Source organism: Pelophylax lessonae (genome assembly GCF_965119305.1).
Source record: "Pelophylax lessonae genome assembly, chromosome: 8".
NCBI classification, from domain to species: domain Eukaryota; kingdom Metazoa; phylum Chordata; class Amphibia; order Anura; family Ranidae; genus Pelophylax; species Pelophylax lessonae.
The window spans coordinates 57322650-57336675 of NC_138775.1; the positions used below are offsets into that span (position 1 = coordinate 57322650).

Below are 14026 nucleotides of genomic sequence, written 5' to 3' on the forward strand. Positions count from 1 at the left end.
TAAATGGGTAGTTGGCATTCAACCTAGTGGTTGGCATTCAACCTAAATTTGCATGACATGTTACATTTCATAAATCCAGTGTGCCTCCGAAAATGTGTTAAATGATAAAAGTGTTCACTTTTTTGCAAATGTCAAAAGTTCCATACAGTAAAGCTCTTGAAATACCATTAACTCCACTATTCACATTTGTACACAACTCCAGATTGTTGGGTACAGTATTTCGCAAAAGTAAGTACACCCTCACATTTCTGTAAATATTTTATTATATATTTTCATGTGACAACACTGAAGAAATGACACTTTGCTACAATGTAAAGTGGTGATTGTACAGCTTGTTTAACAGTGTAAATTTGCTGTCCACTCAAAATAACTCAGTTATTTTGGGGGAACTGTATATGAGATAGTGTAATTTATGTGAGATACTGTATATGAAATTAGCATAATTTATGGCTAAAGCTGCCAGTGTTTTTTTAGTAGTTTGTGCTATTAATATAGCTAATGATTAAACTCTAATAGTAGCAATTGATTGCTAACCAGATGGAACAAATGGCTCCCTATTGGGTAAATTACACAAGTAGCACATGATTGCACAATGCCCCAATATGTGTGGTTGGTTAATACTACATTCTTCTAGTAAAGCTTACACCATAGGAATATTTTTAAAATCTGTTTAATGATAAATTACAACTCTTAGCAATTAGTAGCTAGTTCTTTTAATAGAAGGAATTAGCTACTAAAAATTGCCTAAAAAACTACCCTGAAGGATTCAGTCTACCTAGACCAGGGATGTCAAACTCAATTTCATCACGGGCCACATCAGCAATATAGTTGCTCTCAAAGGGCCGGTTATACCTGTAGAATTAGATGTCCAGAGCACCACACTCGCCCTTACACCCTTACATGGGATGTCAAGAACCCCCCCAGCATCAGAAGTCAAGAGTCACCCACCATTCCTTACATCACAGTACAACTCTTTACCTTGTGCTACTGCCAGGAAGAAGATGCGGGTGGATCTGGTAGGAAGTTCAGGGTCTGGAGGAGGACCAGAGGCGGGCTGGAGTCTGCTTCCAGAGTCTGCTGAATGCTGAGACCAGGGGAGGCAAAGGCATAGTGTTTCAGCTTCACAGAGAGGTGCAGGATGAGTTCTGCCCTCCTCTCTGCTGAGAGGGGGGGTTGGGCAAAGATGAGCCTTTCTGCAGCTGCACAGAGGAGTGCAAAATCTGGCAAAGGAGTGCTGTGCTCTCTGCTACTGACTACAGAGACAAGGTGGGGGCAGAGGCAAGGGGGGTGCCGCAGCTGTAGGAGAGGTGTGAGGGCCACATGAAATGGCCTGGGGGGCCGCATTCGGCCCGCGGGCCTTGTGTTTGACACCTGTGACCTAGACTGAGGGGATGAATTATCAATCAACTGCCTTCTTTTGTCTCTCATCGAGTCTAGTGTTAAGATTCTAGCGATCCCAGCTATGCTACAACTCATTAGACAGTCTTGAATCCTCTAATCTTAAGGTAGACCTAACCTTAAAAGAAGACCCCTTCTATCCTGCCCACCTTGCTTTTTAAAGCAGGCCTCCCGATTTTAGACGGGCTGATACTCCCTGCTTTTTTGCAGCAATCAGCTGGCCGAATGTCTATGCATTTGGACAAATGACTGGCTGCTGTAGGAGCTTCTGAAGGTTTTTTTTTTATGAGTTTTGCTACCCTTTTATGACTTTATGAGAGCAAGGTTGGCAAGGTAACAGGGATCTTATTTTAATAGTCGGTCGGCTTTAAAAAAAATTAAATTTAAACAGGGAGATTGAGATCTCGCCCTCCAATGTTCTTAAGAGATTTAGCAATCTCGTGAGACAAATTATTATTGTTTGTGTAAAACAAGAGGTCTTGAACTCTGCTTGTAGAGACTCCTCTGCAATTAACAATCAGTTGCTGTAATATTTGCTTACTAGTGTTAGAGCAAGGGTGTCAAACTCAATTCAATCGCGGGCCGCATCAGCATTATGATTGCCCTCAAAAGGGCCAGTTGTATCTGTAAGACTAGATGTCAGGGCATTCCCTACCCTTACATAAGACGTCAAGAGCCTCTCCACCATCAGAAGTTGAGTCCCCCACCCTCCCTTACATCACAGTGCACCTCTCTTACCTTGTGTTGCTGCTGGGAAGAAGCTGGAGGCATTGCTGGAAAGCAGAAAGTATAAGGTCTGGAGGAGGACTGGAGCTCTCCTGCACCTACAGGAGAGGTGTGAGGGCCACATAAAATGGCCTGGAGGGCCGGATTCGGCCCGCGGGCCTTGTGTTTGACACCTGTGTGTTAGAGAGTTACCAAGTGCTGCTAAAAAAAATCTGACACATGTGAACTACTTTGCAAACTATGAAACCTGCTCAAAATCACAGTATCATCATAACTCTGTATGTCGTTTGCAGAAGGCAAGGTGATAGGGCCTTTTCAGGGTGGCCACCATACTCTAGAACTGGGTCCTCCAAATTATCGCCCATGGGCTACATTTGGTCCTCTTCAAGATTTTATCTGGCCCACATCTGGATTTAGTGGTATATCATTAGGGCCAAAACAGCTAATCCATTAATCGACAACAAATTGATTATGAAAATAGTTGTCAACTATTTTCATAATTGATGATTAGTTGGCCTGCATACAGAATGCATTATTTTTTTACATATCAGAAGACACAGTGAAGCACATGTAGCAAGCACCCTCCTAGTTAGGTGCTAGATAGGATCTGTTAGTTAGGCCTGTTCCATGTGTCCAGTGTGTGGTTCATCTGGGCTGAGGGAGTGTCCCCACTGTGGCCAAAGGGGAGGCCTATTGGACAGTGGAGGAAGCTCAGCCACGGACACACAGGCTCTTGTAGCTGTCTCAGTGGCTTGGCAAAGACCAGTGGTGTATCCTGGGATATGCTATAAAAGCCAAGGACACATGTGGCAGGGGGTCTTTTGGGCGGGAAGCCAAGTCCTGGAAAGAGGGTGATGGCTGTCTCCACTTATGAAGCTATGGAAGGTGGTCACAGGCTGTCGGCGTGGGGAACCAGAAAGTATGGCTGAACCCAGAGGTGGATGACTGGTGGAGTTGGAGGCAATGGTGACTCTGGAAAAACAGTGTCCGTGAGTACAGAGGAAGTTGCCCATGGGCCTGCCAGGAAGGGGACCACTCCAGTGGATAGAGTCAGCGGATGGGTGTCAGCACACAGGCAGTGAGAGTAAAGGGGGTGCCAAGTTTAGGACCCTGAAGAGAATATTTAAGCAGGAACATTTAAATCATCTTCACTTTAGTGGCAGAGTGAAGCAGCGGCCTTGCCGCATTCTACAGTTAGCTGTCCTCAAGACTGTGAATAGTTAAAAGTTGGAGTATCCCACTCATTTCTTCTCCTATCGTAGTTCTCAAAAAAAAAAAAAAAATAATAATAATATCTCCTGGATTGATTATTCACTGAACCAAGGACTTTGATTGCTGATTATCTGCTGTCAGTTGCTAAGGGTAACCCAGGGGAATCCAGAAAGTGTAATTCTCAGCGGTCCTCTAGGGGGCAGTACTACACACAAATACAGCTCAGTACACCCTCCATAAATGTCAGTAAGTGCCTTAGAACTTGTGAATGTGAATGTGTGAGGAGCAATGCCTCATGGGATATGTAGTCCTGGGTAGGAGGTGAGTGGTTCTAAAGGCAGAAGTTTTTTTTTTTACCTTGGTATAGGGGCACTCTATAGTCTATAGTATACTTTGCAGCTTGCTATTGAGGCACTCTGAAGGCAGTAGGAGCCAGAAGCGTCAGGGGGACCCTAGAAGAGGAGAATCAGGACTGCTCTGTGCAAAACCATTACACAGAGCAGGTAAGTATAACATGTTTGTTGTGTTTTTTTAATCTGCCCAATAACAAATTGGCCAAAAAAAGCAAAACGCAAATTGCAGCACAACCACATGCGCAAAACGCACAGCAAAAAGCATGAAAAGCAAACTGCATAGGTGTGAACCGAGCCTTATACTGGCCTTACACCAATTTTTGGACAAGAATATTCATATGAAAAATCTTCATACATTCATTGAATGAAAGAATGTTGTTTGAAAATTTCACTTGCTTTAAACATTCAGTTTTAAAACGAATGTAATTACTGAACAAAAACTACATTCACTGTCTGAAAATTCCTTCGACCAAGAAGTTTTCTATTCTTCTCTTTCGAATCTTCCCATCACTGTGGTCGGAAACGAACGTCGATTAGAACACACTAATGATTTGAAAATCGAAAAAATGTTCTTAAAATGAATTTTTTTATTGAAGGAAGACATTGTTTTTGTATGTGACAACAGGCGCATGTAGCTTTTTATCAAACTTTCCTTTTTTTTTTTCTAAATAAAAAATGTTATCTCTGAGTCTGATGATATTTACCAGAATTAACCTCTAATAGTATATACAGTATATCTCTTCTGTCTGTTATTCTCAGAGTGGATTAGAGATTTTGCTCCCTAACCATTTAGCTGCTTATTTAGATTTACCACTGCATATAGATATTTAGGAATAAATTGCCTTTTTTTAAACTTTACATAATAACTAAGCTATACACCACTTTTTAAGGTCATTATCCGATTAATCGATTAATCAAAATAATAATCGGCCAACTAATCGATTATGAAAATAATGCTTAGTTGCAACCCTACATATCATTACCTGCACTGATTGAGAATTAAGGCCAGTGGAAGCTGCGTACCATCTCCACTTCAACCCCAAAACCTGCACGCAAACTCTGTAAAAGGGACCCTGATGTAGGAGGCATTATCATGGGGATCCTGATATAAGGAGAGACTCTGATGAAGACCCTGATGTAAGGGGGGGGGGGGGGTAGGGCTCAGATGTAAGTGGGAACTCTGATGGGGACCCTGAGGTAAGGGGTGACTCTAAAGGAGACCCTGATGTAAAGGACTACTCATCAGGATCCCCTTTATATCAAAGTCCCATCAGAGTCCATCCTTACCTAAGGGTTGACTCTGATGGGACTTTGATAGAAAGGGGTCCTGATGTAAAAAAATAATCTAATAAGGACCCAGATAGGTCTTTTTTTGGCCTGTGATTTTTCTACAGTATACAGTTTGACCCTCATACTGAAAAGCTTGGAGACCCCTGTTTTAGATAGACTTGCAATTTTTTAAAATTTACATTTTGTTATGACATTATTTCCTGTGCTAAAGCCATTTGTTCCCATTTTGTAGGGTTTGGCTTCTCTATGAACCTTCAGCCCTCTGTCATCGTTGTGGGGAAGTACTTTATGAAAAGACGACCAATAGCCAATGGCTTGGCAATGGCTGGAAGTCCTGTTGTCCTATCAACCCTTGCTCCGCTGAATCAATTTCTTTTTGACAAGTATGGATGGAGGGGCAGCTTCTTCATTCTGGGAGCCCTGATTCTGAACTGCTGTGTGGCTGGTGCACTCTTCCGCCCCATTGGACCAATGGCTACTAAAAACAAAAAGGAGAAAGATCCAGAAAAAGTTAACAAAAGTCTTACTGAGCCAGGAAAAACAGCAGATTCAGAAAAGGATAAAGAAAGTTGTCTAACCCGGTTTAACAGGAATCTGGACTTGACTCTTTTTAAGCACCGGGGTTTCTTGATTTATCTTGTTGGAAACTGCTTGATGTTCATTGCCTTTTATGCCCCCATTGTGTTTCTTGCTCCATATGGAAAACATTGTGGTGTTGATGAATATTCAGCTGCCTTTCTCTTATCCATACTCGCCATTGTTGATATGTTTGCCAGACCATTAACTGGAGTAATAGGCAACACCAAATGGATAAGGCCAAGAATCCAGTACTTCCTCAGTTTTTCTGTGGTATTTAATGGCATTTGTCATCTTCTGTGCCCTCTGGCTACTTCCTATGCAGGCCTTGTCACGTACTCTATATTCTTTGGCATATCCTTTGGCATGGTATGCGCCCTGCAATTTGAAACTCTTATGGATCTAGTCGGAGTCAAGAGATTTACAAGTGCTGTTGGACTGGTCACAATTGTAGAGTGTGTTCCTCTTCTACTAGGGCCACCAATTGGAGGTAATTTTCAAAGCTTGCACCCAAAATACTTAAATAATGATGATATACTCTATATAATAATAATGTATATAACCAGATAAATCAAATATAAAAAAAAATAAAATGGTACTTTCCTGGTGCCATCAAAAGGAACAACACTAGGTATTCAATAAAATTTAAATTCATTACAATTATGGTAAACATTTAAGATAAAATATTGTACATCAACATAGTTTTATGATGCAAAAGGAATGACCCATAGCTTATATTAGATGCCTCTGATGACTTTTCCTTCCAGGTAGTCAGTTTGTTGACTGGCTTGTTCCATATTTATATCCTCCTACGCACGTTATTTGATTTTTATTATATTAAGGCATAAGAGGCCATCGCCTATCTATTAAGTAACGCACATGTAAACTATATAAGCAGATAAATAATGAGAAACAGAACTCAACATAAGTGAGCACCAGGCCTGGTAATGCCAACCTTATGCCATGGATTTTTACCTATTTATCTCTGGCCAAGTGTAGAACAGCTTTCTCCTGAACCTTATACATCCCATCTATAATGCTTGGCTGTCTTAATAGTAGTTGTTCACAGGAACATGATATTTCCAGCACTTTTACTATAGTATTAGTACAGAAAAGTTTGGGTGCAGGCACGGACCACTTCTGAAATCTGAACATAATGGCAATTCAGTTTTGACAGGTTAAAAAAAAAAAAAACATACTAGAGAGCCAAGACTACCATATTGGGAACAAATTCATACTGATTATAAGAAACACATAAATCTTGTCTTAACCACTTAAGCCCCGGAAGATTTTACCCCCTTCCTGACCAGGGGGTATTTTGCGGGGGCGGGAGCGCGCCTCCGGCGGTGCACGCTCGTCCCCTATTCGCTCCCAGGCTAGTGACGTACCGGTACGTCACTTTGCCTGGGAGGGGCTGACCACCGCCACATATAGTCGGGCGGTGGTCGGCAAGTGGTTAAGCTTCATGCACACTGGCTGAAAAATCGCTGCTTCTACAGAAGTTTTTCTGCCTGTAAAAGCAGCTCAACGCTATCCTATGTGTCCGCGCACATTTGGATAATTAGAGGCAGGAAACTGTTCTAGTTTGCGTTTCTGATTGGAGCTTTCTGGCAGAAAAGAATGCAAAAGTCTCCAAAACTCGTCTAAACTCTGTACAAAAAATGCTCTATATGAGCGTATTTTTTCTGCCAGAACTGTCATTTTTTTAAGCCCAGTGTGCATGGAGCCTTAGGAAGATGATCCGCTCTAAGGACTTAATCATTTTTTAATTTAGTCCATAAAGAAGCAGTATGAAGCACAAAGCCAAAAACCCTTTGGTGTGACACTGTTTTGAGCCATAAAATCTCTGTATCAAGCCTGGAACTTACTTTTTTTTACCTTTAACTTTATACTGCTGTTTTATGGATTAAACAAACAAGCATTGAAAGAATTACACAGTATTTACTGCTGATTACATTGCTTGCATCACCACCTTGTATCAAACCACAAGTTACCATTGCACATATCCACAAAATGGAGAACAATAGTGGGCAGAAACCCTGATTTCCTCTTCTTCAAGGGCTTCTGTATAGTTTTATTGATGTTATAATGTTAGTGACTCTATATAGATTATATTTATAAAAATTTGCTGACACAAATAATCACCATAATTTGTGTAATATGTTTACTTTCAATTATCATCAGCTCCATCTACTGGCCACAATGCAGTATTATCCCCCTTAGGGCTCTTTCACACGGCCGCTCCGTGTGAAAGCTTCGCTGCGGGACTTTTTTTTTTTCACGGAGCGGATGACATTTGTGTCATCCGCTCCGTATGCCTGCATATCATCCCATCTGTTTGCGGATGATATGCGGACATAATGTAAGTCTATGGGCATTGCGGATGTCAGCGGATGACACCGCTGACATCCGATTTTCCTTCCTTTCCGTTTTTTGAACGGAACAAAAATAGGGTTCTGTTCCGTTCCAAAAAACGGAACAGAACTGAAAGGAAGAAAATCGGATGTCAGCGGATGGTATTCCGCTGACATCCGCAATGCCATTCACTTACATTATGTCCGCAAATCATCCGCAAAAAAATAGGATGATTTGCGGTCATACGGAGCGCCCGTGTGAAAGGGCCCTTAAGGTATTTCAGGATAAAAATGCATCATGGCCAATAGATGGATCTGACAATCATAGGAACGAAGTATATTACAAATGTTACAGCAATTATTCTTGACATATGTGCGAATGCATGAGACATATGCACAGCATTTTTTTTTTTTTTTATATAAATAAACCACAATGGCTACTAATGAACAGAAAGCTAAAAAAATAAGGGGTATGTGCAATATAAAGGAAGATAATGCCTTCAAAAATAATTAATCTGAATGTCAAATTATTTTCCTTGCAGGTGCCGTTGTAGATATCTTTGGAGATTTTAAGTATATGTTTTTAGAGTGCGGAACCATCATAGTGCTGTCTGGTATCTTCCTGTATGTCGGCAACTTTTACAATTATCGAATGCTCCGGAAGGAGGCTAAGGCGGAACAAAATGAACAGAATAAAGAGATAGAATTGAAGGAAAGTGTTGGACAGAAAAAAGCCGACTACAACCAAGTTGCCACTGAAGAAAAGCCAAAAAACGGCAGTGAAATTCCAGCCACGAAAATAGAAGCAGAGAAATCAGATGAAGCCAATGGATCAGGCCACACCTTAGAAGAACTTTAGAAAATCTAATTTATAGGGTTGATGTGCCTGTGTGACTTATAGGGCTGCATCTGGCAGCCTGTTTTGTACTGTAATATAAGCCCCAACCCAATGTGTGACATCATGGAGTGGGCTTGGCCAGAAGCAATGACTCCACATTAAGACAGAGGGAAAAAAAAATTATATCAAATACTGAATTGGGGTTATTAATAAAGGCTCTACAACAGCAGTAGGCAACCTTTTGAGCATAGTGTGCCATAAAATATTTTCAAAGCAATTGAGAGTGATACATAAAAATAAATGACAACTTCATGCTCTCAATCACAAAAAGAATTGGTATAAAGTAAATGGTGTAAACTACTTAAATATTAATAAGAAATTAATATTTAACTTTCAAAGATCAATGATAAGTGGTAAAGGAAATGGCGATCAGAGTGCAATATTGGTTCAATATTCCTTTCATATGTGAGAATATTTGCTCACACATATAAGTAGATCCAAATGCATATTGCATCACCAATTCTTTTCACCTTCACACCTCTGATCAGCCCAAATCCTGCACCTTCAGATCTTATGTGAGCCCCAGTTTCTGCACCATCACATCTCAGGTCAGCCCCAATTCCTTTACCTTCACACCTCTGATCAGCCCAAATCCTGCACCTTCAGATCTTATGTGAGCCCCAGTTTCTGCACCATCACAACTCAGGTTTTGAAAATGTTATTTTCAAAAATGCACAAGTACAGCAACTTAGCCCAATAATAAGTACAAGATATGTGTATGGCTGCGGCCATATGCAAAATGCATACCTAGCTAAAAGCCGGCTACTACAAAGAGGGCTATATTTTTAGGTGCTGTGGGATAAAAGCAGCAGCTGCGACAGTAGCATCCCTGCCCCTCCTATCTCCTTGCCCACTCACAACAGGCCTTATACTTTTTTGACAGGATACAATGTGTTCTGTGAATGAAGGAAGAGAGATCATGTTGCAACCCCATCGCATCTGCTCTCCATTCACAGAACACCTTGTATTCACATTGGCCAGCCCAGTTTGATGGTAGTGGGTGTGGATATCACTGTTGCAGCTGCTGTTTTTATCCCCACAGCACCTGGAAATACTGTGATCTCTGTGGTAGCCGGCTTGTAATTAGAAATTAATTTTGCACTTATCAGCCATACCCACTTCTTGTACTTAATAATTGGGCTAAGTTACTGCACTTATGTATTTTTTAAAACAACATTTTTTTTTTTGTGTGTGTGTGAAAAATGAGCCATAATGTTCCCACTGGACAGGTTGTTAGGATTTCTATATTAATTTAGGACTGGCTCTAACAGGATTTCACAGGAATGCATGGGTTCCAGTGTGATTCTTATGTGTTCCCCTGCAGTGTGTTTTGACAGTCCATTCATTTGAATCGGTTGCAAAATGCACCAGAACGCACAGTAGGGCACCAGACTGTGCAAGAATGCACTGCACCAAAACCACATGGTACTGCAGTACCATGCAATTTGGTGTACCTGCAATTACACTACATTTGCAATCTGCGATTGGGGTGTAATCAACAATACACTGGCACAGATGCAGACTGCAGCGCGTTTGAATGCAGTGCAGGAATTACGCATGGGACACATCTTTCCGGCACCGCATTCTGGTGTGAACTGACATTTAGTCTGTGTTTTCTAAAAGTACTATTTAGCAATAGCAGTTCTAAAGTAGTAGTTATCAAACCCTGTTCTAAAGTAGTGGTTCCTGCTATTGGGAACTACTACTTTAGAACAGGGTTTGGTACCTACAACTTTAGTACTACTTTAAAAACAGGGTTTGATAACTACCACTTTGGAACTTCTGTTGGTTCTAAAGTAGAATTTCACAATAGCTGTTCACATAAAGATTTGATATAAAGCAGCCACTATAGGTCCTCTTTATTGCTGTTCCTGGGAAAGAGGAATGGCCTTCAGGGTGTGAGCAGGCACGCTGACAAGGAAGGCTCAGGCTACAAAACTGCTGCAGTCCCGTAATTACATGTCCAAAGCAGAGTACTACAGGGGGCAGGCAGGGATGTCAGACTCCAGCTTCAGGATCAATGCGGGCAAAGAGTGAGGTGGACGGGAGCTCAAGTGGACAGGCAGGAACAGAGGCAGGTGGCAACCATACATGCTGCCTTCTATTTAGGTGGGCGGGAGCTAAGTGGGTGGGCAAGAACTGTGGCCAACTGGAACCAAAACATCCGTGTCGCTTTCTCTGTAGATAAGTGGGAACTGTGGCCAGTGGGAACCAAAACATCCGTGCTGCTATCTCTGTAGGTGGGCGGGAGCTAAGCAGGTGAGCGGGAACTGTGGTCAGTGGGAACCAATCCATCCGTGCTGTTTTCTATGTAGGTGGGCGGGAGCTGATTAAAGCAAGCAGATACTGAGGCCGGTCAGAACAATCCTCGCTGCTTTCTGTGAATAAAGCCGCAGCCACCGGCCTCTGTTCTCCGGAAAACTCCAACTTGCCCAAATCTCCAGCCATTTCACTTCCGGTGACTCTACAGCAGGAATTATTGGAGATTTCGACCACTTGGTGTTTTCACAGAACACCGGCAGCCTATACACTCTGGTACACGCTATAATGAGTCTGGCGGACTAGAAATGTCCATTCATTATAGCATGTCCCGGAGTATATATACGCTGCCCACTGTTCTGTGGAAACACCAAGTGGTCGAAATCTCCAATTATTCCTGCTGTAGAGTCACCGGAAGTGATGTGGTTGGGGATTTCAAAGAGTCTGAGTTTTTGGTAGAACCCTGGGATTTTTATGTGGGAGATAGGTCTCCCAGAAATCCCTTTGCGTGACATCAAAATCTCAGCTGTGTGCCACCTCTGGCATGTGTGGCGGGGGTTGCCGAGCCCTACAAAGAGAGATTACATTTTGCAATGAAAGGAGACTCATAGTAACAAATTCAATTTAAAACCCAATTTAACCTTCAGTTTTAAGCTGCTACATTCCAGGTACAACATCAAAACAATTTGTTTTCTTTAAAAAAGAGCCAAAGCCTGAGTTGGAAAGCCTGTCCCCTTCCAGCATGCTGCAAAGGGCCCTTGCTCTCTATGTGGAAGCAGTCGTCTCTTTGCTGAAGTCCAACACCCCTTCCCATGCTTAAATAAATCTAGGGCTCTCCAATTTGCAGGGAGCATGTGCATTTGCAATAGCTCTGACTCAACAGGGGGCAAGTCAGATTTCTGCAGAGAGACTACTGCTTCCACACAGATAGCAAGTGTCCTTTTCTGCACCATGCCAGCAGGAAATTGGCCTTTATTCTCAGACTATGGCTCCTTTCACACTGTCCGCCTCCGCCGGTGAACTCCGTTCTGCTTAGCGGGGGATCGATCCACTGATCCCCGCTGAGCAGGCGGATGACAGCTCCATCTCCACTCTGTGTGCAGAGATGGAGCTGTCAGATCCCCGCTGTCCTCTATGAGGGAATCGGAAGAGAACGGACCGTCTGTCCTTTCTCATCCGATCCCATCCGATCTGCTGGACGATTGGAAAATAGGGTTTACATCCGTCCGGATTTCACAGACAGGATCGGAATCGGATAGAAGCGGGTGTCAGCGGAGATGTCTCCGCTGACATCCGCTGCCCCACAGGGAGGCATGGAGGATCGAATCAGGTGCGCCTAAAAAACTGACATGCGGATCGGATCATTCGCATGAAAGGGGCCTATGGCTGCTTGCTTGAGGAAATAAACTGTATTGCACTGCACACCTTTTGTTTTGATACATATAAATGATTTAAACTTAAACGAGGGCTTTAATTGTGCTACAGTCTAATTAGTAACCAACAAGACTCTGATTGGTTACACTGAATTACTAAAGTTTGCACTTTGTTAATTGCCTCACTGAACAAGCCAGTATGTCTGTGTGTGTGAAGTCTTACCACTAGTGGAAGAATCAGAAAATTAAAAAAAATAAATGAAAAAAAGTTAAAAGATGTTAGTAGCCCATATGAAAAGGGAGCTATATTTTCAGAACAGAACCAGGTAGGAATAGGAAAAACATTTTCTAAAATTATTGTGATATATGTAATAGAAAAGGTGACTATATATAATATAATATTATATTTTAAAGACAGATATGTGAAATATTCAATACATGATTTTAATTTATTTAGGTGTTGTCATTTTTTTGATAATCAATATATTTCCATTTTAAAAACACACTGCTCGACAGAAATTATTAAAGAATCTGGATGAAAGAGGAAAAAGAGAGAGAGAGACCCTTTTTATAGCCATGTTGTAGCAGAAATGTATTTCCGTGGGGGACTCAGGGGTGCCTAAAACAAAATTTAAAGAAAAAAAAAAATCAAAATCTAAGATTTTATTTATTATTGCTCATATTTACTACAACCCCCGGCAAAAAGTAAGGAATCACTATTCTTGGAAAATGTTCGTTCAATTGTTTAATTGTATAGAAAAAAAACTAATCACAAACATCCTTCAAAACTATTTTCATTTAACATTCCAACAGTCTGGCTTTAAAAAAACACTTAAAAAAAATGTAAAAGAAAGAAAACTGTAGTCAATTGCAGCTGTTTTTGCAGATCAAGCAGAGGAAAAAAAATATGAAATCACTGAATTCTGAGGAAAATATTATGGAATCATTAAAAAAAAAAAAAAAACACTACAGTACGCCACAAGTACTTTGTTGCACCACCTCTGACTTTTATAACAGCTTGAATTGAATGGTTAAAATGTTAAATGAAAATAGTTGTGGGGCATGTCTGTGATTAGATTTTTTTCTACACAATTAAACATGAACATTTTCCAAGAGGGGTAATTCTATACTTTTTTCCAGGGGTTGTACCTTACAGTTGTTTGAGTATTCCATGACCATTTTTCTTTGAAATCATTGTACTCTCGCCCATCTGATTGTGGACTATAAAGGAGACGGGTTGTCCTTTACACCATGGGCACACAGGAAGTGGGTTGGGTGACAGTGGGCATCACATATCATGAAAAAAGGTCTGAAAAAGTCTGTAGGGGAGATGAATATTATAGTAAGAGCTGCATTTCTAATTTTACATGGACATGGTGTTTTAACATTTAAAAAAAAAAAAAAGGATTTGGGATTTTTACTACTTTGGTGTTTGGTCTAAAAGCCCAACTCTGGGAAATTTGAAAAATCTCTCTTGCAGTGGGGTTACTCCGCATTTCAAGGATTAAGTTTTCATTTATACTAGGGGAGAGTAAAAGCTTTTTTACTTATCTGATCCTCTGCTCCCCTGGCAGATGGCGCGCCTCC

The 14026-nt window shown here is 41.3% G+C and overlaps 1 protein-coding gene across 1 annotated transcript in view; it reads left to right on the top strand.

Moving 5' to 3' along the window:
- LOC309562435 (monocarboxylate transporter 2-like) overlaps positions 1–8894 on the top strand; it is a 127091-nt gene extending 118197 nt beyond the window's left edge. Inside the window, exons 4-5 of the mRNA XM_082266651.1 lie at positions 5212–6045; positions 8452–8894. Coding sequence (XP_082122777.1) covers positions 5212–6045; positions 8452–8768 — 1151 coding nt within the window. The 3' untranslated portion in view covers positions 8769–8894. The remainder of the gene's footprint in view (positions 1–5211; positions 6046–8451) is intronic.
- Positions 8895–14026: the final 5132 nt, after the last annotated feature.